This window comes from Numida meleagris, chromosome 5 (genome assembly GCF_002078875.1).
Source record: "Numida meleagris isolate 19003 breed g44 Domestic line chromosome 5, NumMel1.0, whole genome shotgun sequence".
NCBI classification, from domain to species: Eukaryota; Metazoa; Chordata; class Aves; order Galliformes; family Numididae; genus Numida; species Numida meleagris.
The window spans coordinates 61,935,044-61,962,342 of record NC_034413.1 but is presented as its reverse complement, the minus strand read 5'-3'; the positions used below and the strand labels follow the sequence as shown (position 1 = coordinate 61,962,342).

General features: G+C 40.4%; 1 protein-coding gene across 10 annotated transcripts in view; it reads right to left on the bottom strand.

Annotated features, from left to right (window-relative positions):
- Positions 1-27,299, bottom strand: part of KALRN (kalirin RhoGEF kinase) — a 459,310-nt gene that overhangs the window by 271,602 nt on the left and 160,409 nt on the right. For all 10 annotated transcript variants that reach the window (XM_021400221.1, XM_021400222.1, XM_021400212.1 and 7 more), the window contains exons 3-4: positions 25,596-25,710; positions 1,068-1,260 (exon numbers count right to left, since the gene is read on the bottom strand). In XM_021400221.1, coding sequence (XP_021255896.1) covers positions 1,068-1,260; positions 25,596-25,710 — 308 coding nt within the window. The remainder of the gene's footprint in view (positions 1-1,067; positions 1,261-25,595; positions 25,711-27,299) is intronic.

Here is a 27,299-nt window from a genome sequence, read left to right as displayed (position 1 = left end):
GCACCAGGATGGTTTAGTGAAAAGCGGGTGCATGTGTGCTGCCCCATATAAATCACATAAATGTGAGTCATATTAACCTGTGATGCTTATTTGATATTCACAGTTCTTACACAGAGAGCAAGAGCTGCCCCAGGCCCTACTGATATGCAATAGCAACCGCAGGAACCCTTTAAAACAGAAGCTCATGGAGAGTGGAGGCTATACTGCAGTGGATCAACAGGACTGAGTTTCAGAGCTGCACATTCAGAGTCTGAAATTAGAGGATTGCTAAGTAAGAGAGCCAACTATATACTTGTTTATCAGCAAAATAAAAAACCAAACATGATTAATTAATGGCTGGGCATGATGATATATGAGCACTTCACATGCCTGAGCTTTGCTTCTCTTTGGGTGAGAAGCTGAATTTCCCAGAATGCTAAAAAGCACTACGAGAATATAGCTGGTTTGTCTTCATCAGTTGCAAAGTGAGTAAAAATCCCTTTAATTATGCAGTGTTGTATATTGGTTACCTATCAGAGAGCCTGCCTGAGGCAACTTATCATTAACAAGAATTGTTTTTGTTAGCCCTGAATTGTAAATCTCAATTAAATTAAAGTGGCGACAATACATAGACAAATTTAATCTTAATGTCTTTTATTAAAAGAGCCATTAACTGAAGTTGCATAGAGGCCAACTAACAAACTCATACCCATGCATTTCCAACTACAGAACTTTGTCTTTAGTATTTTGATTCATTTGGTGCTTGTTTGCTTGGGTATTTTTTGTTTGTTTATTGTTTGTTTTTCCTAAAATAAACAAAGGAAAGGCTGAATGCAACACCATCAAAAATAAAACTCACAGAAAAACCCACACCAATGTGAACCGTGCATGTGAACATCACCAAGGTGAAACAAGCATCCCATTCCACAAGTGTGCTCAGAAGGCAACCTGGTGTCAGAGCATGCACCTTTGGGAAGCAGTCCTCAGATACCATTTTTTCTCTCAAGGACAAGGCTTGAGAAATTTTTTTTCCCCAAAGAACATTTCTTATCAGGAATAATGCTTTGCCATACATACATGGCTCTTACCTCAAAGATGAACTTGGAACTGCCGAAGTTCGTTTTCTGCTTCTGCCAGAAATTATCAGGTTTTATAATCAGGGCAACATGAATCTCGGCAGGAAAGGCTTCTTGAAGGGTCTTTAGTAGAGGCTTGATCAAATCCCATTTTGATCCCCGCATATCAATAATAACAGTGAATCCTCGTTTACAGACATCTTCGCTGTGGGAATAAAAGTATGTCAAGATAATTAATATTGCGGGCAGTCACACTGAGGTTTAACTTTTGTTGCTAGCATTCAGTGCTGCAGAGCAAAGCAAGGGATGATATACTTCAAACTAAAAGGCAAAAGAGTACAGCATCAAAGTTATATAAATTTTAAGAGTTTTTAGCCATAATCTACTCTACATGAAGTCAAGTGTACACTTTACAGTTTAATCTCTTATTTCCTAAGAACGGGCAATTCAATTTTTCACTGAAATCACGTCTACTTTCACACAATCAAAACCAGAATCAAATCTACCTATATAGTACCTGAATATACGTGTACAACAGATTCTGCTTTCAATTTCTTGAATTTAATTCACAATCAGAGTCAACAAGCAGGATCCTGTGCCTTAATGTTACTGGCCCCTCATACATTTGGGTGCTTTCATTTTTAGAGGCCCCACAAAGGGCTTTTTAAAAATGTGCAATTTCCAGAAAAATGCCTGGCAATTGTTCCCTGAAAGGAAGGTCCTTGTGACTCACTACGTGCACTGTTAAAATTGAGGCCCTTTTCCCTCCTGATCGATCTTCCAAATGTTGCTGGGCTTTTTAAGTCTGTGGTCATAATTTTCTGCCAGCCTGTGCTCCTCACTTCTCAAATGTTAAAGATGGCTGTCCAGCCTCATCCTTAGTGATGTGTATGGAACAAGAGCACCACAGCACTAGCTTGCCACATGCCTTCCCTTTTTATTCATAAGAGAGGAGAAAGGATGAAAGAACATGTTGATTCAAGTCAAATCTGGGCAGCTTTCAGAATAGCTTTTCCAGGGACACAGGACTGCTTCTCAGAAAAAGGGATATGGCTTAAAAGCGTCATCCTCCATCTGCAGCATCCAAACATTAGATTAGAACTGGGAAGGGTTGATTCCTCTGACTGCCCAGCCAATAAACCTGCCATGCATGGCACTGAACTCAGAGAACCAAGATGTCTTCTGTGGGCCTTGGGCAATTGCATAAAACACGAACTTTCAACCTCAAGTAATATTCTTGGTATGTTAATGACTAAAATTCATTGCCAAAGCACTAAAAATGACAGAACGGCCTAATTGCTGATGTTATATATATTTTTAAAGATGGAATAAAGGTCACAGCCATAAGAAGATGCTGAAAGAAAAGAATTGTAGAAAGAAGAAAGGACAATATAAAATGAAGAAGAAACACGGCAGAACATGAATCTATTTTGTATAATGAGTGTAACAGGCAGTCACAGAACAAGAGATTCTCTTTAGTACATGAATACAGCACCCTTGGCCTTTCTGCAAACTGGCCATCATTACAAATAGCTTCATAAAGGCATAAGTGGACATAAAGGCATATGTAAGATACTTAAAAATAGCAAATGTTGATATAGATATCATTAGAGAGAATCCAAAATATGATGAAGACATATATTATTAACCATGTTTATAATGTAGAATCATAATACTCTGTTTAGCCTCCACATGAAGACTCTCAGTGCACACAGAGGATTATTTTCACTATATTCTACCTCTCTGAATCCTTAAAACACTTTCTGCAGTTAAGATCTAGATCACACATATCTCACTAAAACAACTTTGTAAAACTCTCTAAATCAAAGATGGAGCATTTTTCATAGGAGGCACACTAGATTAACATCTATAGCTTAAAAATGAAAGCCCTTGGTGAGTTCACTGAGATGTAAAAAAGTTTGTGCACAGACTGCCCCACAGCAAAGGGTTTTTTGCTGTGTTAAGGGAAGTCCCTAACTTGTGTAGCCTCTATTCAGTGCCAGGAAGAAGCAGTCATAGCCAACAAACTTGGACCTCCACCTTATTGGCACACTCAGGGCATGCTGCAAAGAAACATAAGGCAGACCAGGCACTTCCAAACACAGTTAGGAATATAGATCTTTTTATTCTCCTTTTACCTAGTGCTGAAAGGTCAGACATCTGATCCTGCCATAACTAATGCCAAAAAATGCTGTCAAAGAAGCTTTGTTGGTGTTGCTACTGCCTCTTGCCCTTTGGAACTACAGCTAAGACAAAGAACCAAATCAGAAAGGACCTGAATAGGGGTTTTGTGATGTTTTTTTCTTGCAGACCTTTACAAGGTCTTCAGCAACTTCTGCCAATTCACCGAACCTTGTTATACTGAATGACTGATTTTTCTTCAAACATTTGACACAGAGATCCAGTAGCCAAACAAAGAAGGAGATGTGTTTAAGTATTTATTTAGATAGTAAGCTCTTTAGGGCAGAAATCATCTACCATGCTGTGGTTTTCTAAGGAGTTTGCCTCCAGGTACCTGCACAGACTTTAGCTGCTTAGAATTAATTAGAAATATATATATATATTTGAGAAACTATACGTGCAAATCCAAATAATTTTATAAAATATTTAAAAACAGTTTGTAAAAGCACAACTGAATGTGGATGTGAAAGTACAAAAGGCTTACATAAATGTGGGGACATCTTGTAGTTTAAAAAAAACAACACTGAAAATGACAATATTTAAGTCATAGTACCCCAATACCAACAGCCATTGACAGGGTTCTAAAACAAGCCTCATTTGTAGACAACAAAACACCCATAAATTCTGGAGAGTCAGAGTAATCTGTGAACATTTGTCATCCTTGACAGTCAGTCATTTTTCATCAGTTACCTCAATATGTAGAGGAAATGACCCTAGGTTCCTTTTGAATAGTCTAGCCACGCTTATTAAATTTATTGTTTAAAAGCAACAACGCAAACACTCCCCAACTTAGCAATTGATCGAGAAAAGCATCAGCAGCAATGAAACTTACTTCGCACTGCCCAAGCAAGGCATGCCATATCCCTGACTCTCAGGAGGCTACAGCAATCCACATATCTATTATGTACAAGCAATCATTTCAGGATGGCAATTAATGTTGATTGTGGTGCTTAATTTTTTCCGGTATCGATATTTGACCAGAAACTGGAGAAAACACTCAGATCAAGGTATTTGGACAATCCATCAGCCTTTTGGCTGGGCTCATCTGGACTTGATTTGCAGTGGTGAGCAGAAAATACCTGATAGTTGATGAGTCATTTCAGTTGCTACACTGCTTTTAAACAAAGACTGAGACTATCTTCCAAGTTTACTAAAAATATCCGGGAATATTTGTAAAAAAAATACTTATGATATGTTTGTTTGGTTTTTTTTTTTTTCTTTTTTAAAAGAATAAATCCAATACTCAAAAGCAGATGTGATAATTTTGTCAAAATAAACCCCTCTATTTTGGTTTCTAGGGTGCTTTCACAAGGTTATTTTCTCAAATTTCCTCTTTAATTCAGGCACATTCTAAATTGTGTTTTCTTTGGCAAGAGCCGACTTGCTGGGTACCAAACAATATTGAGCACTTCATGCTTTCTGATTAATCTTTGAAAAAACTATAATTGATTATATGTATTTTTCATCCTTACAATTTGGCCAAAGCTTCTGGCATTTAGATGCTTCAGCACTTGATTAGCTGAAATAACACAGTATCACCATTCCCATTTTGCAGTCACGAGTTAATGAAAAAGCAACACATTTAGCACGCCTGTTTGGCCACTGAAACCACAGATCTGACATACATGGCATCTCATTCAGAATATGATTTGTTAACAGGGAGAGCAAGATCTCCTTCAAGGAGGGTCAGCGTAACCTTGTCAGGAGACACTCTCCGCATTACAAGTAGCTCGACGAGCATCAATTTGTACGTACAAAATCTGCAGGAGATTATTTATATATATGCAGGAAATTAATTATTTTTGAGATCGCCATTCCGTTGACAAATGTGGCTGTAATCAGTCAATTGATTCACTAGCTGAGGGTGGAAAAGGGAGAGGAAGAGGAGAAAAATCAGTGTGTGACAGCCTCCCAAAGGCCTCATCTCATACTGAGACCAAACTAACACTCCTGACTAGTTTCCATATGCCAAGGATCACTTCAGTAACTAAAACGTTAACATGTTTTATCTACTGCAATTGTTTATCCATCTTGTCTGAGGTTTGTTTACACAGCTTGAAAATGAAGCTGGCTGGGGACGTTTATAATCAGTGTCACTTACTGGCTTTACTAGTTTGGTTCTTCACTACCAAGTTGAGCCTGAAGATCATCTTGTCAACAGAAATAGTTATCTGCTTTGATAATATGCTTTGCAGCGCATTTGGAGGACAAGATAGTCCTTTCTTATAGACTTATTTATCAAGCACTCTTGAACCCGCATTATTTATTAAAATATTTGACATTTAATACTTCTCAACAAATTGTACCACGCTCATTCCAATTATCATTCCAATTATCATTCCAATTAGTTCCTGAACACTCACACTGCCAGTGTTGTCACCCGCATTGCCCAGTGGCTGTGGCTGTTGGGCGTGCTGGAGCAGTGCACCTGCCCACAGATCCCAGGACTCCTGCTGATCCTCATATCTTCTTATGTGCTGGAGCATCAGCACCAGGGAAATGCACATCCCGAGAGCACCATTACTCTAGAATAACAATTCCAGGAAAGCTCCTACCAGAGAAGTTCAGCTACCTAGAAGTATGTAGGTAGACAGGCTTCAGCCTAAATTTTTCCTTTTATGTTTTCTTACTTGGTTTCACAATGCTTTTTTGTAATTAGAAGAGAAACAGCCATCCAGCCCCCATTTCCAATTAATCCTTTGCTCCTTACTGTGACCTAAATTTGTTTCTTCTCTTGCAGCATTGAAAAGGAAATATTCATTCTCTTTTTTAAAACGAGAAAGAAAGAAATCCAAGCCAGTTTCACACTGGCTGGAGCTGGACATAAAGCAGCCACGCCGAGAAACTTCAGTGACATCTTGTAAAGAGACTTGGAGCCGGTGAGGTCTGGTCAGAGACAAAACTCTTGTCTCTGGTTTCCAGCCATTGCTCTCAGGGGACATGAGGTGTGACTGCAAATGGCGCTGGAATGCAGATGCCCGGGCTGCACAATGTCCACATTCAACCCCTAGTTTTGGCCACTTGTCAACAGGAGGGAACGGAAAAGCAGAAAAAAAATATTTTGGCAGAAGCTTACTGGTGCCAGAAAGGGTGCTTCTGCTATTCTCAAGCAAGTAGCTCACTCTGGTATTTTGATTTTTCCTTGTAAGAGAAGAGTTCTGAAGGCAGACTGATTATGCTGTAAAATGCTGTAAGCTGGGAAGCACTCAGACACACCTTGATGTCAGAAAACCTTTTCTCAGTATTTAACTATGATCATGTGAGATCCAGAGTGTCTACAAGAGGTGCAGGTCCTCTGTCAGGAGAATCTGTCAAGATTCAGCAAAGTCACCTTGTGTTGTCTCCTATCCAGGCAAAAATGAAAAATTTATATCTCTGTCATTACAGACTGGACCAGATCTCTGCAGGCATTCATCTTCTTATCTAATTGAGCAAATAAATATTATTTGAGACGTTTTCTGTCTTTATTCAAATAGCAAAGATACAAAACACAGCTGTGTCCAAGAATGCATGATTGCAGCTATTAAAGCCAAAACTGGAGGATGGATATTATGATTTTTCACATTCCTATTAACTTTCTGCTGGTAAATGACGCCTGCATACAAACCCATTTTTACCCTCTTCCCCTTTTGTTGTTTGTTGCATGTCTACCGTATTTGGATCGATATTTGGCAGGTCTTCCATGAAACAGCTGCTGAGAAATATATGAAATTAATCAAAGCTTTGTTTTTGTTGATGCTGGGCTACATTTAAAGATTTGTTACTACAACAAAGAAATATTCCAACAGTACCACTCAGCTCTCTCTTGAGCCTTTAAAGTCTTATATTAGGGATGAGTTAGCAGAAACAAAACAAAAAAATGATTTACTAAATGAAAATATGCTATTTGCTGAAAAAATAAATATTATAGTTGTGTTGAAATATAAACACACTGTTCTTGAAAAGGTTTGGGTGAACAGATCTACTGAAGAACACGTTTGGAGATTCAAATTCAATGGATTCCAGGTGAGAAGCAAATATGCAGTTGTGCTTAGTGCAGCCAAACTAGTTAGATTTGATTAAAAAAAATATATATATGCCTGTATTTTAGTACTTTCATAGTTAAGGTAAGGAGACCATAAAGTCCACTTCATGTGCAGTCACTATAACATTTTGTCTGCAACACTGCCAGACTTTTATATAAGGTAAAGTATACTCGAACTGGGTAATGACTGCTTAGGGCTCTTCGACCTAAGTTCCTGATTTATCATTTCAAGACATCAGTTACTTAAAAAGTGAGTTAATGGAGAGCAGCAGCAGCTCCAGGAATTGGTCACCATAGTAAAACATTGTTACCCAAGAATGGAAAGTATCCAGATTGCAATGCATACATTTCATCGAAACATGAAGGAAGGCAGAGTTACCCACAGTGGAAAGACCTCTTGTAGTATAAATAAGCCTGCAAGCATGTTTGATTCATGCATATTTTGTTCAAAGAATGATTAATGTAGATTTAGGCAATAGACAGCAGCACCTGGTGAAATCCAATATATGTCCATAGACAGACACTGTGCCAAGTCCTGTACTGAAGCCAGCAGGTATAAGCACTCTGGGAATAACACACTTGATCCAGGGCTCAACTGAGCTCACAGATGAGTATAGGAAAAAATGCTCTTCAAAGATACTGAAATCACTGTCTCTAAGTAGTATTGACATTTCTTGCAGTAAAGCACTCATCAGACATCATATGCTGCTCCTGGCGCTACAGGAGAGCAATGTACATCCATATAGTGAAGAGCTGATTGAAGTAAGGAATGAGGGTGAGGGGAGAAAATACACTTTGATCCAAAATAAGATGTTTCATTAAGGTTGTATGTTCTCATGAAAGTGTGTACTTAAAACCCATAACAGGATTTTATATTCTGTTTGGGCCTTTTCAGATGAAATGTCTTTATTTTTCATTTTGATCCATAGCTTCCAAACAGACCTTAAATAGAAAAAAAATTTCCTCAAAGCAAAATATCTTTGTCAATAAAATATTTTGGAGGTACTTTTTGTTGAGAAATTTCTGATGTTTGGGGATTTTTTTTCCTTATTTGAAATCTGCACTTCAAAAGAGCAGACAGATTCTTCCACGAACAAGTATCTAGCTTCTACCTATTTGCACTGCAGAGTTCAGCCCGTGAGTTGCCTAGAAGTGATAGAGCCATTGTTTGAGGGTTACAGGATTTTGGCTGGAGTCCACGTACTTGTTTTATTTCGGGGCACGTGCTGAATTCAGGTGCATTCCTCAGGAGGAAAGGTTGAATACTACAGCCCAGAAACACTCTGTGGTCCCTGCAATGAGTCTGTTTTGCTACTACACTATGTGAGAATTTGAGTTCTTTTTGGAAATGTATAGTTAAAAGTTGACGTCTCCATTTTCCCCAGGTTGCACAATGGGGAGTTACCATAACCGATAAATCTAGTGGCACTCATTTCTTTTGAGCTCCACCCGCATATGAACAAAGCAAATCTTTGCAATCACAATGATTTATACCAAAATAGTTCACTTATCAGATAGATACTTCCTGCTGTGCCAGACTGGGTGAGGATTGGGTGCGTGGGGTATTACATGCAGAAGGGTTTGCTCTGAGGCTGCAGAATCAACCTATGTGAAAAGCTATGCTCGTAAAATCAAACTGTGTGCGCTGCTCTACACAGCAGACTTTACTCATTCTTTCCAATAACCACTACGATGACACAGAGAAGAAAAAGTCAGTTTTGCAGAGCTCTCAAGAGACAGTGGATACTGATGTGTTATTTACAGCCTAATTTCAAACCATCTAGCTTGGGTCTGATTTTTTTCTGAGTCTCTTAGCAAGAAGGACTAAGCCTTGCTAATGAGGCTACTTGACATGAGGTATCACTTATTATGTGAGTGGTGACATAAATAGATCAAAATGATGCTGAGCACAAACAAGTTGATAATTCACTATTTCAAAAGGAGTAGAGCACCCAAAAGCCACTGCTGTCCCCTAGAATGAGAAAGCTGCATCCAAAAATCTTCTGGAAAGTGTAGGAGAATCCAACAGGTGAATAATGAAGCCAAAAATTTAGCAATGTGTTTTGGCAATGTGGCCTTACAGACCTCACCTGAATTTCTGAGCTAACAGTCTGCCATCTTCCCAAGAGCACATGAGGTATTCCTTTCATTTCTCAGGCCTCACTGTAGTATGCCGTGTACTACAGATGCCTGTGTGCTTTCCGCAAAATTTTGCACTCCATTATGATAAGGCACTTTCTCACCATGATGGGAACTCGCATGTTAGCATCACAGCAGCACAGTTTTAAGGCTGCTCTATGCTGTCTTCTATGAAAATGCTCCTTATTACCCTGAATTTCCACCATAACCACTAATCATTTCTGTTCCCCATCAATACCTCTTCCCATCAGTCACCACTAATTGGAAAAACCCTGAACAACTGTTTCATCAACTAAAGCAGGTTCAGATAAATGCTCTGAAAAGTAATTGCTTGCTTTTAGCTGCCTGCCCCTTTCCCACTATTAGCTATATTGCTTCTCTGTCAAAAGCAGAATAAAACTCCGTGGGCAAATCCATCAACAAGTGCCACATGTAAATGTGCATCATCCTATTCATGTCAAGAATTGCATACCGCATGCAGTGACTTTCCTGCTGCCAGACCTGAAAATTATACTGACAAATTAATGTATGCCAGGTTAGGAATGATGGGAGTCTACTAGTCAGAAAACTCTTTACTGTAGATATCAGCCAGGCCATGAAAATAAAAATCAGATAGTAGATTCATGGAGCACTGCAACTGCAGATATTTGTCCTAATATTGAGTGGCTCATTTGGTCTGGAAGAGACACATCAAAGATATATCACAAGCCACTTTTCCCCCACCAGCCTAATGGTTTCCCTATCTGTACGTTAAGCCAATGCAATATAACATCATGTGTAAGAATGGGCCTAATATAGCAGGTTTCTGCAGCAAGATGCACTGCCATTGTCACAGCCTCCGGGCAACAAGTGTTAAAAAAGAACGGAAAGCATTTCACAGCCACTCCACAAGTCTGTAGCTGATGCTCACAGGGGCACAACACCCACTACAAGAAAAGCCTACCTAGTGTAACTCTAAGACACTAAGAAAAGACAGAGAACTACAAGTAGCTTCCTTATCTTACAATCTAGCTAGAGCACTGCAGTCCTGGACATGGGGTCCTAGTTTTGGGTTGATTGCTGCCTGCGAGTGTTTCTGTATTGTAGCTCAACTCTACCTCAGCTTTTTCAACTGCAAAATGGGTATTTTTATACAGTATTTTTTCTTTATTGAGAATAATGAATTACCCCGTTGAATAATATTTACCATATTTTCAGGCACAGATAGGATAAATAATTGCAGGAGAATTATGAGTTGAAAATAGTCACGGCTGCTTCATGGTTAATTCACAGAAGCTTCAGAGAGAGCACTTAAAAATCTAAGCATGTGCCGATTTGTCCATGCTGGGCTATATTCTCCGTTACACGTGTGCTGATTTTATATAGGGGGCATTTATTACTTTATACATATGCTTATCTAATTGCACTGAATACACATGCGTTATTAAACTCATAAATGAGCACGTTTATGAGTCTATGTGAAAGTAGAGCCCTTCATATTTTATTTATAAAGTGAGACAATAGAGCTGCATTGACATAGAACATCCATTTAATTCAGAGGATTTAGGGTTGTCCCACAGATTTTGCTATTTTTGCCAGAATCAAAGCTTTTGGTTTTTTAATTAGATTTCCAGCCCATCTGCTTGCAAAGATAGCCTTGACAATATAAACTAATGCAGATTTGTCTTGCTGAGTCTGCAGCCAGTGGAAAGAAACAATGAGCCTAGAACAGTGAACTTGTCCCCTCCATCTTATAGGGGTGTTAAATAAAAAGCCAGCTCTGATCGCCTAAATATCAGAATTTTTAACTATTTCCTTGCTGTTCATTTTGCCACCTAACCCGTGGATAAAATGTTTGTCAAAGCCCTGAATTATTCACGTAACCTCATGTCCTTTTTGATGACTGTGCTGTACAACTCAGGCTGTCAGTGAGGACCAGGCAAGTACCTGCCCAAATCTATAAGATTTCAATTATAATAAGATATTTTTCATCTTTTTTTAATGTGTGAATTAAAAGCATTGATCACAGCATGATCAGACAACCAGTAGTAGAAGCCTAGAGTGGAAAAGTTTGCAACCTCATAATTATTTTGGATTTGATATAGAACCCACAGGAGCAATAGCCTAAAAAATAATTTTAAATGCTTTATGATATAACTAAGGAAAACAGATTAAAAGACGTCTGTTGCTATGGCATGCTTTACCAACAGCATACAAAACAAAGCTCACATAGACTCAGACTTTTTGCTACTATTTGAAAGTAATAAGAATATTACACTGGGCACTTAAAAGAATGACACTGCCAATTCATAGCATGTTAAAATCACCGATAAAATTAGCAACTCTTAAAATAACTGTCTATTCCTACATTTTCTGTAATTACTGCTTCTTAACAAGTAACTGTTGCAGTCTTCCTTGTCGTTATCTATCTTAAAATCACTGATGATGCATTTTGACGTCAGTCAAGCAAGTTTATACTGGCTATTGAAATCAGAAAACAAAGAGGTGAGACTGACACAGAGTTTATGACAGTGGGGGCTGCCTGTGCCCTCACACCGTGAGGATGCTGCATGGATGCAGCCACATCCTGGCACTGTGTTTTTAAAGGACGGCAATGCTCAGTGACTCCGCTTCTTTAATCTTACGGACTGTCTGATAAAAATATCTTCCATCTGGTTCCTGTTTGTATAGCTGTTCCTCACAATATAAGGAGCTTGATTAAGCAATTAAGATGGTGCATGAAGCACATGCTTACACTTGTTAGATACAGATAGACTTACGTGTACACTTGACTGATTTGCTGACCACAATCCTTAAACAAGAACTAGGAAAGGATGTGCGGAGTAGCAGCCTGCAGGCCAGGCAGGCCTTTTCTGGCTTCGGTTGACCTCTTGCATCTCTTTCCAAGGTTATTGTAGTGAATTAAGATGTTGATATCTGCCTTTCATTTGTGAGTAACAGCAGATACGGTGAATGCATGTTTCCACCTTAATGATTTCCTTCTTATGTCCCTGATGATTTACATAATGCATAAATGTCTTTGTTCTGTAATAAGATGTTCTTTGAAATAAGAGAGTTATGGAAAAGTGTTAGGGAAAAGTGAATGGCTCCACAGACAGAGTAGTATTCTGCTGTAGTCTTCTGTTTTGAGATAAATTTCTTGATTGAGCCTGTTTGCAGAACAGATGTGTATTTCCAGTGCATTCAGACTCTGCTGAAGTCATCTGTAGCCTGGAAGAACCCACAGATGACACCCTACCATTTTCATAGAAGGCATCTATAAGTTAGGAAAAACTAACAGCTTGATAAATCAATTCAGATCTCTGATAAAATGACCAGGTATATTGCTTCCAACTATTTTAAATTCACCAAAAATGTCCTATTACTTCATACTTTGCTCTTCATTCTACTCTGTCTCACTAATATAACTTATCATCAGCTTTGTTAGAACTTGACCAACATTTGAATCTATCTCATACAAAGCATAAGTTGCCCCATACGTTAATTTTTGGACTGGAAGAACAAACCTACTTTATACCAGTACTGTCATAACTGGTTACATCATCTTTCGTCCTGAAAGATCTTAAAGAGTTTTGCCATGGTTAATTAGATGCTAAATGAACCGGTACCTAATATTATGCTTTAAAATATTTCACACAGCAACAAAGGCAGAAGGAACTGCTCTTTTATGTTGGATTTAGACAAAGAACAAAAAACACCCCAGAATATCTTTGACAATTTCCTTTGAAATGGAACTTAATTCTTGGCCAAGAAAATGAGAAAAAGGAGGAAAAAAAAGCAAGGACTATTGTGCCAAAAATGTTCACAGGTGCAGGAATTAAACATTTAACAGAATCTCTAATTACACATCTGATTTTTGGCATTTTTTCATGGCAGCACAAACACAGTTAAAGTTCTTTTGTGCATGTATGTCCTCCCACAAAAAAAAGGCAAAAATGTGTTTTCATTTGTAAAAACAGTTTTAAGTCAATTACATCTTAGTGGGCAAAGCGAGCACTATATTGGCAACATGGACTTCAGCTTCTGGAAATACTGGCTTGACATCAATTTTGTAAGTACAAAAATGGAGATGAAGGCAACTTTGCACTTGTACTGCATCTGATGCATTTATTTGACTTATATTGCTCCACTTTCTGTACCTTAGTGAAGCATGTCTACTTTTATTTGTCAGTGCCACAGGAATGTAGAAAACACATATTTTAAAAAGAGAAAAATTAGCATTTTATTCACTAAGAGAAGTATTTCCAAGCCTGGTGTCAAAGTTTGAGCAGGTAGATCCCCAAGTGGCCTCTTTCTCAAAGGTACTGAGTTGATTTTACCTAATGAAAATGTGTGCCTTATTCTTCTAATTGGTAGTGCCCAACAAGTCATCAGAAAAGTGTTACCAATGCTAGTATAACACAGATGCAATTTAACAGTCCATAAAACTAAAGAGATGAAGTTTTCTATAGAATTCATTCCTAAATGAAAACCCCAGGAAACGTTTTCAGCTGATCCTATTTTCCTGTCACCTACCATACACCATCTGACACCGCAAAATCGCTGGGGAGGCTGTTCTGGAACTTAAGAAGAAACTGAGATTTCCAGTAAGCCTGGTAAGTGTGAGATGATATAGCAATTGGGGTCTGCCCTGAGAAGAAAGCAACCCTAAGGAAAGAGCACGTACTGCCAGTGTATTTGATTCCTAGTCTAACAGTTCATTACCAAAGCAAAACTTCCAGACATTCTTCCTATGGGTAAGATTGTTCATTACTTTCCTACATACCTGCTCTTTAATTGGATGTTGGAATGGACTTGCAGCTCCTTCCCACAAGTCTCCAGTGGGAAGCAAAATCTAAACTAATCTATGATCCCAGAGATGTTTGCTTCTCCAGATGCAGTTTCTGAACTAAATTACAAATGTTGTAAAAACAGTAAAATGGAGAAATAAGGAGACATAACCACAAAATTGGATGTGATTAATAACTACTGGAAGAGGTCAGTTCTGTCTTGACAATGGAGTTAAAAAGAAGTCTTGAAGAGAAAGTACATATTGCGTATTTGATTAATACTTAGACTAACAGTTCATTAACAAAGCAGCATTTCCAGCCATTCTTTCTATGCTGAAGATCATCTATTAGCTTATCAGGTATTTGCTTTTCATTTAGATTTTGTTTTGGAATTACAGTTCTTCCTCTAGACTCATTGAATGGCAAAATGGTACATTTATAATGAGGAGCTTTTATCAAGTGCTTTTTCTAAGGTCAGATGACATGGTATACGGCCAATTTCTTATGCAGTACTCCCAATGCAGTAATGGGAATTGCAGCTTTAAAGAGCTTTTTCCCCAGAAATGAAAGGTCTGATCAGTGTTTACTATTAAAGGGATCTGTATTTTTGCCTTATGTAGCATAACTATGAAAAAAAAATTTCCCTCTTCAAGAAGTGAAAATATTAGCTAATTCAGTTTCCAAAACTTTGTGGGGTTCCTACTTCATGGGCTGGTACATTCGAGGTTATGCAGTTAAGATAAGAGAGAAGATAACTTGAAGTCTGAACTAAAACACAGGAAACTGACTGTACCTTTCCCTTGAAGTTCCAGGATGGCACCTACCTCAGTGCAAATGTGACCTAAATGGGTAGCCTAAATCAGACCTGAGGATCCCATCTGATTACCTTCTACAAAGATCACAAAAGACATAAGCAGAACAGCTAAAACACACCATCTTTAGTTGGTAGTCTAAGCAGAGCTGCTAAGGCTACTGAAAAGGAAATACAATTTTAGTCTCAAATTAGGACTGACATGCAGTAAAGAAACAGTGGAAGGGAAACGTGACATTACAGAGGACTTTGGTCTCTAGGGCTGTCAAATGCTGAATTACATAAGACTGAGATAGAAGAGGTCTATTTAATCATCCTAGGTGGGGATGTTGTCGGTACTTCGTCAAGAAAGTATACTAATCAATACCACGAGCCTACCTTTCTTCCAGCTGATTTTCACTAGCATTAAATTCACATGCAAATAAAAAGGGATGGTAGGAAATCAGTTTAGATCTACAATTCTTGTTAATATAGTTTAAGGAATATTTGAGAGTATGGAATGAAAAAGTCTCCATCCACTATTACCAATGGTACAATACTGGATACCTTTTTCACATGGTGTACAAAAGGTAAGTAGATGAAATATGTACAGTAAGCCCACCCGAAGCTCTCTAAGGGAAAACCCTTTTGTTCCTAGTGGGATGTGATGTTTGCCTGTGGAGCTGCTTAATAACAGAATGGTTTGGGTTGGAAAGACCTTTACAGACCATCTAGTTCCAACATCCCTGCTGTGGGCAGAGGCATCTTCCACTAGATTTGGTTGCTCAAAGCCCCATCCAACCTGGCCTTGAATACTTAATTCAACAGCCCTTCAGCATTCATTCTTGAGATGAAACAAAGTATTCTGAAATCCTGGAAAGTATTATGAAAAATTATTTTGCCTATCATTATTCAGTACCACAAAAGCCATTACCTTGTTTGGCAGAACACTAATAATTTGAACTGGAGTTCCAAAGTATCACAGCCTCATGTATTTATTGTCCCAGATGAGGGTTTTTCATTACAGATGTTGCTCAAGTATGAAGTACTCATCTAGTCACAGGCATGCTTTACTATGTCATTGTAGGAATTACTGCTGATTGGTTGAATTTAATGCACTGAAATCAGTGGCCTTGCTCCAGCATTAGTCTGATTCAATGTATATTTTAAAATGCCATAAAGTTCCTGCTAAGTGTCCCACCAATTGCCTTACTAATGCTATGCCAACATATTTTTTATTTGTATTCCTTATTTGAATACACTTAATACCTTCTTGGCTCCTTGACCCTGGTTAGGACCAGGGGAGGTAGAAAGGTTGATGTTTAGTGGTCAAAGGTTTTTAATGAGTAGATTGTTCAAACTGAATTTCCAAGTAATATTTATTTGATCCTCAATGACAACATCAATAGCAGAAGCATCTGGCCAGCCAGATGCTCAAATAAATAAATTAAAACTGAAGCTTAACTAACCCTTTTAATAAAAGACTGAGAGATTATCTTCTTGTACTCCCATGGGAAACGGTAAAAGGGGAGAGCTGCATCATATCCACATCACATACACAGTGAAGTAGTGCACAGAAAATGCATATGAAAGCAGCCTAAATTTGCCTAGTGATGAACTGCTGCTGCTGTTACCACTTTCAGAGAGATGCACTGACTCTACACAGCCAATGCTTCACTTTGACCTCTGCTCAGTGACTTTAACAGAAAGGGTTATCCAGTGAAGATATCCCTTGTAAATACACTGACCCTGTAGCAGGATCCTATTTTCCTTTGCTCGCATTGCAGTGGGGACATGGGGCTATGTGGAAGAGCAAGGAAGTGTGAGAGGCTTCTATGAATGCAGCTGCAGGGGAAGGGAATGTTGTTCTGGTGGTTTGAGATTTTGTAGAAAAGTACCATAAAGGAACCTGCTAAAATTACATCACTGGAAAATTCTCCAGAGGCTAAGGTTTTTCTTTAAAGTTGAACATAAAGCCCTGTGTACACAGGCAGGGAAACCAGTGCTTTCTTCCTAATAGTAGAAAAGTACACTGTGGCAAATACTGCAGACCAGACAATATCTTCTGAGCCAAAAGCAGGTTTGAATTACACTTCTCCACCTTTTTGGGGGCAGGGGGAGAACTTTCTAGAATTATTTTTCTCATGTCTGGTTTTACTCTGGATTAAAGTATTTCTCTCTCTCTTTTTCTTTTTTTTTTTTTTTCTTTTTTTTTTTTAAATCAAAGAAGCCCAGCAGCCTTGCACCACATAGTTACAATTATATTTTGCTGCATACAGTGTTACAGAACCCATAGGGAACTCCAGAGCAGTGCCAGGATCCACAAGGAAAACATTAAACTCGACAGACTGACTTGGTTAGGAGCACCTTGTGGAAAAGGAGAACCTTTGATGAGATTTACAACTGCCTACCAAACTCTTGGATACTGATTCCCTTTGGAAACAGCAGAGAACTGAACATCTCAACCTCTGAGACAAATTTTGCCAGTCTCAACCCATACTTTCCATGCTGTAAGAGCATCAGCCTGCTCAATACCACATGCTACCATGAACTGGTCATTGTTCTACTTTAGTATGAACAGATTTTCTAAGACCATAAACTAGCATGCACTTTCAGGAGCACTGGAACTGCCAAGCCCTTGGTGGTGGTGGCTTGAGCACTGACTCTCTAATGACTAATAATTTCCTTCTTCTAGAGCTCTTGGGCTCTGGAGATATCCCCTCTACCTCCATTCTCTAAGAAGGGGTGAAGTCCTAATTAGTGTCCACCCTTCCCTCTCAGTGGACACTAATTAGGTCTCTTTTCCTTGATCCAGCAGTCTAATCTCATTAAACTTGTAAGAATTTGATTTTCTTGAGACTCTTCTCTGACAGATTTGGTTTAAACAGTGACTGACAGACAGCATGTTTGCATAAGCTTTGTATCATTTGGAGACAAGGCTAAAAATACATTCCTGAAAGCACATCGTCAGTCCTCCTCAAGCTGTGCATTAGAGAATCCAGGCTTTGAGCAGCATCCACAACACCTCCATCCATCCCAGGAAGATAAGGACAAGGCAGCCTGGCTCTGTTTCTCTGTCTCCCATTTCTTGCACAAAGAATTGCATCTATTCTCCACAGGACTTTACAAGAGCTTTCCACTGACATTAAAACATCTTTGACAATATTCCTGTTACAAAGCAGACTGCGAAGCACAATGGCAGTTTTCCTGCTCCTAAAGACATCCATGAAGAGGGTGGCATAAAAGACTTCCAAATTATAATAATTTCTGAGAGCAAAAAGGATATAGCACATACTGGAGTTACTGATGAGGAACACAAGCACCCATGCTGGAATGAGACAAAACCATTTTATAGTCTCTGTAAAAGCCGTAGGAAAGAGATCACCGAAAAGAAAAGTTAGGATTGGCTGAACTGCTGCATATTCTGCTGACAGCTTCACCAGGGAACCGCAGGGAAGGGAACCGGGGCAGCTCCACTGCCAGCATGTCGCTCCCACAAAAGGTCTCTGTCTGCTAATTTTAGCATTTCTGAATTACTGCTCGCATTGGCGCAGAGCTGCCTTCTTCATGGAGTCTCCAGGTCTCTGCCTGCACCTCTCTGACTGCTGCAGAGCCACAGATCTGATGGCTAAGAAGCCCTTGAGGAGTACACAACAGCCATAAATCAGCACTAGCGTGGGGAAGGGGCAGCGCAGTGAAGCGTGCTACACGTACCCCGAACTGCTTGTCAGCTGTTGAAGAAGAGGATGGAGAAAACGATGCTCTGCCTAAAATTACAGCAGGCTGTGGTGGACACCAGCTTCCTCAGCAGTGAGTTACATCCCAGCTTACAAGGGGTTTTCTCACTTGTCTCCATCACCTCTGCTCCCTCCTCTAGGCAGCAAACACCAGTATGATCAACATGCAAAAGCCATTTAGCAAGGAGAAACAATGCTGATCTAATCCCCAGATCGAGGGCTTGGATGGAGCTCAAAAAGCAGAACGAAGCAGCACAGCTCTACGTGAGGCAGCTCAGGGCTGGGATCGGGCTCAGACCCCACTGGCGTCACTGAGTCGCAGAGGCTCCAGACTCTGGGGCTGGAAGCACCTCAGGGTGCACAGGTAGGGCAGCACCTGCTGCAGACAGAGCAGTGAAAAGCTTTGTCTACACCCGGTTTGCATTCAGAGAGTTCAAAGGAAATGCGCTGCTTCAAATCTGCTCTCACTCATGGGGCTGTACATGGTGAAGGGCCTTTTCTGAGAGAGTGAAGTCAGGTGTGGTGATGCTGCGGAGCTGCAGCCCATGGGCTTCCCATTTATTGCACAGTGGTCACGGGAAGATGGTGACAGAGGAGGAGGGCTCCCTGCTGTCCTTCTGCCTGCTCTGAACCGACAGTTTGATTGTGCTGCCTGTAGGGAGGGCCAGACCAATAGCACCAAAAGGCTCTGGACCCAAACCAGCTAGAGATGCTTGCTCTGCCATTTGGGAAGAGCATGAAGTAAAGCAGCAACCTTTTATTTCATGGGATTTGTTCCCCTTGGAGCCTGATCCGCTGACTCGGCTGAGGAAGGCATGACTGAGCTCCCACTGAGCTGGAAAAGCAGCACGGCGCCGGGAAAAGGAGTTTCTCTTCCAGACTCGTGCATTTGCTTTGTATGTTAAACACAGCCAGCAGGGCTAACCTCTGCAATCCAAAATCTTCAAATCAGCAAGCCGCTGAAGAATCTTTACGTTAGAGATATCAGATAAACCAGAAAGAACCCAACATGCCTTTGAAATCACAGCAGGAGCCTGCATGGTTGGCAGTAAGAGAGAACTGGACACCCCCATCCCTGATGTAAAAAAGAAAACTGCCTTGGAAATAATTCAGAGACAATAAATGAGGGATTCCTTGATATTATCTGCTTTCAACTGCAGGTTTATAGTCAAAAAATTAAGCAGATGATGAAAATGCTTAAAAACACAATGGCAAGTTGAAATCCTACTTTGTGTGGTAATCAGTAATTTCAATTATTTATCAAAATACAATTAATATAAAACAAAATGGGGCTAGCTACTATATAAAAATACACAAATGTTGGAGACATTAGTGTGAGAAAAGTAATAGGTTTTAAGATCTTCAAAATTTGTATTTTACATGTCTATTAAGGTGTTGCTTTCTTTTTTTTTTTTTTTTCAAATAAAAGATCCAGTCTTGAAATAGCATTGACTTATTTTTTTTAATTTTTTCAGTCTCTGAATTTATGTTCTGAAACAAGGCAATCGAATCTCCATGGGCTTGTCTCGATATTAACATTATGTTACTCTTATTCGCTTTTATTTCACAAGATATTTCCATCAGAAGGATGAGGGATGTTTCTGCTAGACCAAACGGAATGTATTGGATGATCTCTGGTACAAGTGATAAGCAGAGCTCAGCTTGCCCTGCCTTTTATTAGTCTTCAGAAGAAAAATGCTATGTGAGCTGTGCAATTCACAGTACATTACCTACAAAGCTCAGCACCGTGCTATTTGGGTTGTTCATCACAAAACCAGTCTGAAAACACTTGTACAGCTATCCAGCTGGAAGGCAGAGCTACTCTCAGCAGCAAACGGAGCTAGAGCTGCTCTGAGAGTGGTCCTATCTCCCACAAAAGGCAGAGTAATAGAGGACATTTGCTTTAGATTCAGAGCTTTGCAAGATCAGTCCTTATGCTATCCAGAAACCAGCAGTAGGCAATGAAGGCAGGAAATAACTTGGAAATTGATATGGAAAGCCCCCATTGACCTTAGGTTTGGACAAAACGCTGTCAGAAGAGAGCTTGAGAGACTATTATCCCTCTGCTGAAAAACAGGAGCAACAATACTTGGGTCATTCCTGATACCCCTTCCAACAGGGGCTCCAAAGCTGGACATGCTACAAGCCATTGATTCTGTGATTCTCTGAATATGCTGCATGCTTCATTTCTTCTATCTGTGATTTTAACTCATTTATTTTTGCCCCATTCGCTCAGTTTTGCATGTTGGATTATTATCACATAACTCTCTACTTTCCTGCTTTTTTAACTAAGAACCCCAACACCTCAGCCCCAATACCTCCAACCTTTTCTCATCGTGCCTGCTCCTCAGCCTTTGACTGCTGCTGTTGTTGCTCTCTCTGCAATTCTAGAAAGTTCACATTTTCTGGTAGCTTTTGGTTACAGGCTGGAGCTGTAGAGACTTACTGCAGAATATTGACATCAATTACGTTGTCCAGATATCTAGGAATAAAATGTCACATACAGTGCTGATCAGGTCATTAACGCAGCTGGTAGGAGATTGGAGATCCTCTTTAGAGAGCTGATTTCCAACAAGAGGTAAAGAGGTAACTTGGCGCTGAATGTGTTGCTTGGTCCTTACGTGGTCAGTAAGTGGATATGGATACAAAACAGTGATATGTTCAGAAGCCCTTTCAAAGGGCATGGGGTGAGACCACTGGTCACTTGCACAGAAGCTTTCCAGGCACTAGCGGGTGATGATAAGTAACAGCATCACGTATCTATACCATGTACAATGGAAACTGGATTTGACTTGGCTTTCATGTTGCAAAAGGCTCTTAAATCCACTAGCATGCACATCAGTTATATACTCCTATATAGAGTAGATAATCCTATGTAGAGCTTCTTTCTACAAAATACTTACCTTTTAAAAAAATCAAATTATGTCTGAAGCAAACATTAAACCTCCATTACTCTGATTAGCTTCAGTTCATTTGTTAATGTGGTATTTTGATGCAACTGTACAGCAGAATAATTATCTCACACGTGGCACCGTATATTTAGTTACCCAAATTATTATGAAATCCCTGGTGTTATTTTTAAAATACATGAATATTTTTGTAGATCCACAACAGCTTCCAGCAAAAACAATCCTCAAAAGCTTCTTTTGTGCTAGGATCATGTCACTGAAAGTAGAGCTGTAGGGTTTAATTCCTATCAATGAACAAAATGAGTTTCACACTCCTCCTGGCCAGAAGAGCTAATATACACAGTTCCACAGGTCATCAGACAAGAGCTTAAAATAAATCCAAGAGTGTTGAGTACTGCCACATTTTGCCAACCCGTGTTGTTCTTTCAATTTTAAAAAGCCCCAACCATTAAACTCATTTTTAGTGGCACTTATGTTGTTTTACTGATACTAGCACCTTTAATCCAGCTCAGGCAGTTCCGAGAAGCTGTTCAAACACATAGGGCTGCCCCTTGGAAACACTTTGCTACCATTACGAGTCCTGGATGTCCCCCAGAGCTGGGAAATATTTGAGCTGGTTTTAAACAGAGGACAAATAAAAGTAGATGTCTTTAAAAATACAGGCCTCTGAGGCATCTTGGGTTTCCCCCTCTGCGGAGGGCACAGAAGACTGCTTATCTTGGCTTCGAAACAGATTGATGTGTTCAGCCGGAAGATTCACTGTAGCTGACAAAAAACATTTCCTTCATCGTATTGCTTCACTACGCAGAGAGATAACTCAAGCTAATAATATTCTGTCTCCTTGTTATCCTCCTATAGCCTGTGCATAACTTAATTCTTAATTCCAAAGGGCTCACAGCAGAGATTGGCCCGGTGCTAGTTTCATTTACACACACATAAATCAAAACTCACTCTACGGGAATAGATGGTTCTACACCGGTCTTAAGACATAAAATCCTCAGCGAGGCCAGAAAATTCCCCCAGCTCAGCTCCCCTGATCATAAACATGATGTTATCCTAGATTCAGTCAAGCCCTCCAAATTGCTAAACATCGCATCCCATTTAAATTTGCATGTAAATGGGAGCTATCCTGATTCGCAAGGAATACAACTTTGCTTATCCAGAAAGCGTTGGTGCAAATGTGAAACAAGCTGAAAACAGCAGAACAGTAGGGACCTGCCATCCATGGCAATTATCTTCACTTCTAATGAAAAGCATCTTAGTTTCTTAGTAACTAATTGTACTGCAGCAGTTTGGAGTAAAGAACCTCCCACTATGCCTACAAGAATCAGTGTACAGCCGTGAACCAGCCAGCCTCCCCCTCCTTGTACCCAGGAGCACCGGATCAGGATCTAGACCTGATGTCTTACCCCCACACAGCAGCCCTCAGCTGAGTGAGAAACCCCACTGACTTCAGGCACCCGCCTGACCGCAGCTCCCAGCGCAATGAAAGCACTCACTATTCTGCTCTAACTCAAACACACATTGCTGCTTTCAGAAAACCCACATTATTATTCTGTTTCTGAAGAAGGAATTACAGAAAGCTGAATCAGAAACTTTGAGAACTGCTAGCAAGACCCTGGTTTTACTTACCCTAATCTATCATCACATTTCATCGCCAATCTCATACCTGCGCCCAGCTCCCAGCAATGTGCTACCTCTGCCCCTCCATTAAGATATAAAACCGGGGTTAAGTGACAGATAGTATCAATGCAGAGAGCAATCTGTCTCACTCAAAAACCACCGCAGTGGGAATAAAGAAAGAATTATTATACTGGTGTCAATAAGATAAATTACAGCCCCTCTTCCTTTTTTTTCATGAAAGAGAATTTCTAGTTTTTCAACTATCAGAGAATCTCTCCCCATTTCAGCACTCTGAACATCAGAGTAGTTTCTCCCGACATCATACCCAGAGTCTCAGCTAATGGAACTGCTTGTTCTGGTGGATGACGGACACAGCTATTCATTACAGCAGTCATCTTGGGGTAGATAGGAACTGGGAGCCAGTGATATGAATTCGGGTTGTTCCTTGCATTTATTTTTTTCCAAAAAATAAATAAATTTGAAAGTTCAGCCACTTGCCCTTGCTACAATGAACAAAACACTCAGGGAAAAATGAGTTTTCAGTGTTTCCACACACCGCCCAGATTACACAGTCCCATGTGCCAAAACCTAGAAGGTTATGACTGCTTTTTCCTCCCACCGCATTGAGTTCCGCTGCAACACCATACATAACAGGATCGGGAGGAACCTAAAGAAGTCACCTGCTGGTTCATCCCCTCTTCCTAACATTTATGCCCATGACAAAGGTTTGGAGTTGTGGAGGTTTTTAAGAAGAGGTGAGATGACTTATTCTAGTGCTTCACAGTGAGGCAACCAAAAGCAGCAGAAGGTACCTGTTCAGTTGTGTGAGCGGGGAACAGAACGGATGCATCTTCCTGTTGCTGCCACCTCCATGTGGGAAGAGCAATTAACAGAAAAGTTTAACATGGTAGAAGGTCATTTTAGCTGTGCAATTGCTCGTAACCCCCATCTCTGAGGGAAAAGAGACAACGTCATATCTTTGTACTTGCAGCCATGCAAAGGATGATAAGATGTGAGGGAGCAGTTTCATTACTGGAGCAGCTGGAGGGGCATTGCCAAGCCCTGGGAGATGCAATCAGGGAGTGACCTACTGCTCTCCCAACCTCACAGCATGTCTGTAATCTCCCTAAAATATGGTTGTAAATAGAGCTGCCCAGGGGAAAAGAGAGGGAGCAGGAAAAAGAGAAAGAAAAAGCAAACCAATTCAGCTTATTAGTAAAAGCTTGATGAGCAAAAGTCCAAGGCAGCAAGAAATGCACTGCCTGTGGACTTATCAAGTCCTGTCAACAGGAGATGAGCACTGGCAGAGATGGTTGATGTGGCTTCTTTTGCCTCTAAGCCTCTGCTGCCCACTGCAAGCCCTCATTTCTCTTCTGTACCAAAAGCAGAATTTTCTCTGCACATCACATGTTTAAGGAACTGAGTGCGCTTCTGAGACACTTACCTCTTGATATCCAGGTACAATCAACTCCTCCCATTTCAGAGGGTAACTTTTCACTATATGTCATAACATAAGCATTGTGGAATGGGTTATATCCCAGGTTGAAAAAGAAGGAATTCCTGGGTGGCAGAGAATGTATCGTTGCAAATCCGAAGAGCTCTTCTCAGCCCCACACTCACCCTGGGGTACTCCTCACCCAGTGTGATGGTTACTGGGTGAGGACAGTGGACAGGCTTGAAAATAGGGAAAAGATGTTGGATGAGGCTGTGCACAGCTTTGTACTTGCTGAGGCATTAAACACTGGCTCAGAAACTGGATCAGAAACACTTACCAGGGCACTGAGCCCTACAAACTGCCTCCTAAAGCGTGCTAAGATAAATAAGCACTGGCAACAGAACAGTGTTCCCGCGTCCCTGGGAAAGGGATGGAGACCTGCTGAACAAGGGCCACGGGCACTGATGTAGGGAAAGGCACTTTCTAGCAGAGCTGGCTTGCATGCAGAGCCATCTGAAGCAATTCTCCTTGCAAACTGCCCCTTCAGTCTGCCCACTTTCCTTCTCAAGCCTTGGAGAAAGCTCAGGAAAGTTTCAGAGCCTCCAAGCACTCCTCCCTTTCCCATCCTCTAGGAGAGCTGCCACAGAAACATCAGAAATGAGAGCGTCTCCTCACTGATGCTGTGAGCTGGCTTTCTGAGCCTGAAGGCCAGATTTGGGAGCATCGCCTCTGCTCTCAGGGACTTCTGCATTGCTGCTTGCGCAATAAAATCCACCAGAGCATATGCAGGAGGAGGAAGGGAGCACTTTTGTTTCTCTGTCCCAAGAACTGAGGGTACTAAAGGTTAATACTTGGAAATCAGCAACTGCCAAGAACAAGTTCCCCACCCATCCATCCACACTGAGCTTTGAAGTGTTTTCTTTCTGGCTTTACCTTGGCACGCTGGCCAAATAAGTCACAAGTTTCCGAAGGTCTTCCTGTCTTATTCTGTCATGATTGCTGCGGGCTGGGAAGGTCAAGACAGGACCACCTCGTTTATCACGGCCACCTGTGGAAAATAAAGGGTTGTTAGAAAATCAGGCAGGAAGCACACGTCAAAAAAACTATGTGCACTGAATTGATAAACATAAATTAAGGCACATTCAAGAGCCTGTGCGCTCTTTGTAGCTTTCAGGCTTGCCTAATTGAGGAAGACATGCTTGCGTTTGCCGGAGCTCCAAAGGAAAGGGAAAAAGAAAAAAACAACAACAAGGAAAATTGTTACTAGCATTTCTTCTGCCTTTCACCTAATCCCATCAATCTAATCCAATGCCTCTCCAAGCAGGCAGTGCTATAAAATGCTCCTGTGGGGCTAGTTTGAGGCTGGTCAGCAGCAAGAAAGTGAAAGTAGTTAAGTATTTCTCACTGTTACCCAACAGGCTGCATCTGTCATTGCCAGGCACTTTGTAAAGTCCCACCAGTTGGATGCGGCATATCCCAGTCATGTTTATGCAGTCAGACATTCTAATCTATCTGGCAATTCATTAGAAACTGAAGTTTTGATTAGAAGTTCATGCCTAATATTCTTTCTATTTAGAGAGTGTTGGCAATTGGAATGATTTTTTTTTTTCCCCCTGTGGTTTTCCTGTCTTAAAATCCACTCCTTTTAAACTGCTAGTGTCCGGCACTTAATGTTGTACAGCAATTCTTAAAACAGCCATAAAGGAGTGGCTCTACCCTGAAATACACAGTCACAAACATAGGGGTAAATACAATCTATTCTATAGCACCTCGTTTTATTCTGTGCTGTGAATAAAGTTAAATAAGCTTGAAATAGAAATTTCATTCCTCATGCAATATTTAGTTATTCCTTCATGTATTATCACAGGATTTTTTCAGGAATTGTGTGTTGTCAGATGTGTATTTACACTGTTTTCTAGGAAAAAAGTCATAGCAAAATTACAGTTCAGAAAGCTGGCACAGAACTGCTACGACCTTGCAAACAAGCTGTAAAAATGCAGATCAATTTGCACTTTTCAACTGGAAGTTAAATCTCTTTAAGAGAAATAGCACTTCTGAGAAAGGGAAATCACATGCTTCCTCTGAAATAAATTATCTGGCCAAAAAGAAGGAAAAGCTCTGCAAGGACTTGTGCACGTTGTGTTCTCTCATACAGGACACAGGACTCACACACTCCTTCGGGCTATGACTCCTGGAGGGCTCCTAAACACCACAATTTGGTAGGAAGAGCCCTAGGAGGCTTTGCTGTCAGAGTAGAATTGGAACGAAAGCAAACGTGCCTTGGAAAAGCACTGGCCTGGCTCATCACAAGATGAAGAATTGCTCTGAAGAGAATTTAGATTAGGAGTCAAAGAGGTGCCTCACATTGCAGGATCTCCTGCAGGTGGACATCAAACTGATGACATACATGAGCATACCTCGAGGCACAGTTTTTCAACCTGACTACAAGGCAGAGGTTACTTGTAGATGCAGTTCCCAGCTGACAGCACAGCCCCCATCCATTTGACTCTGAAACCGTCTATTCTGTTGATGCCACGATAGGTACAAGCTCACTTTCGAGCACAATGTGTTTCTTTGCACAAACCAAGTCACACAGAAACATATATATTTTGAGCTCTTGGGCAGCCAGGGGTATGT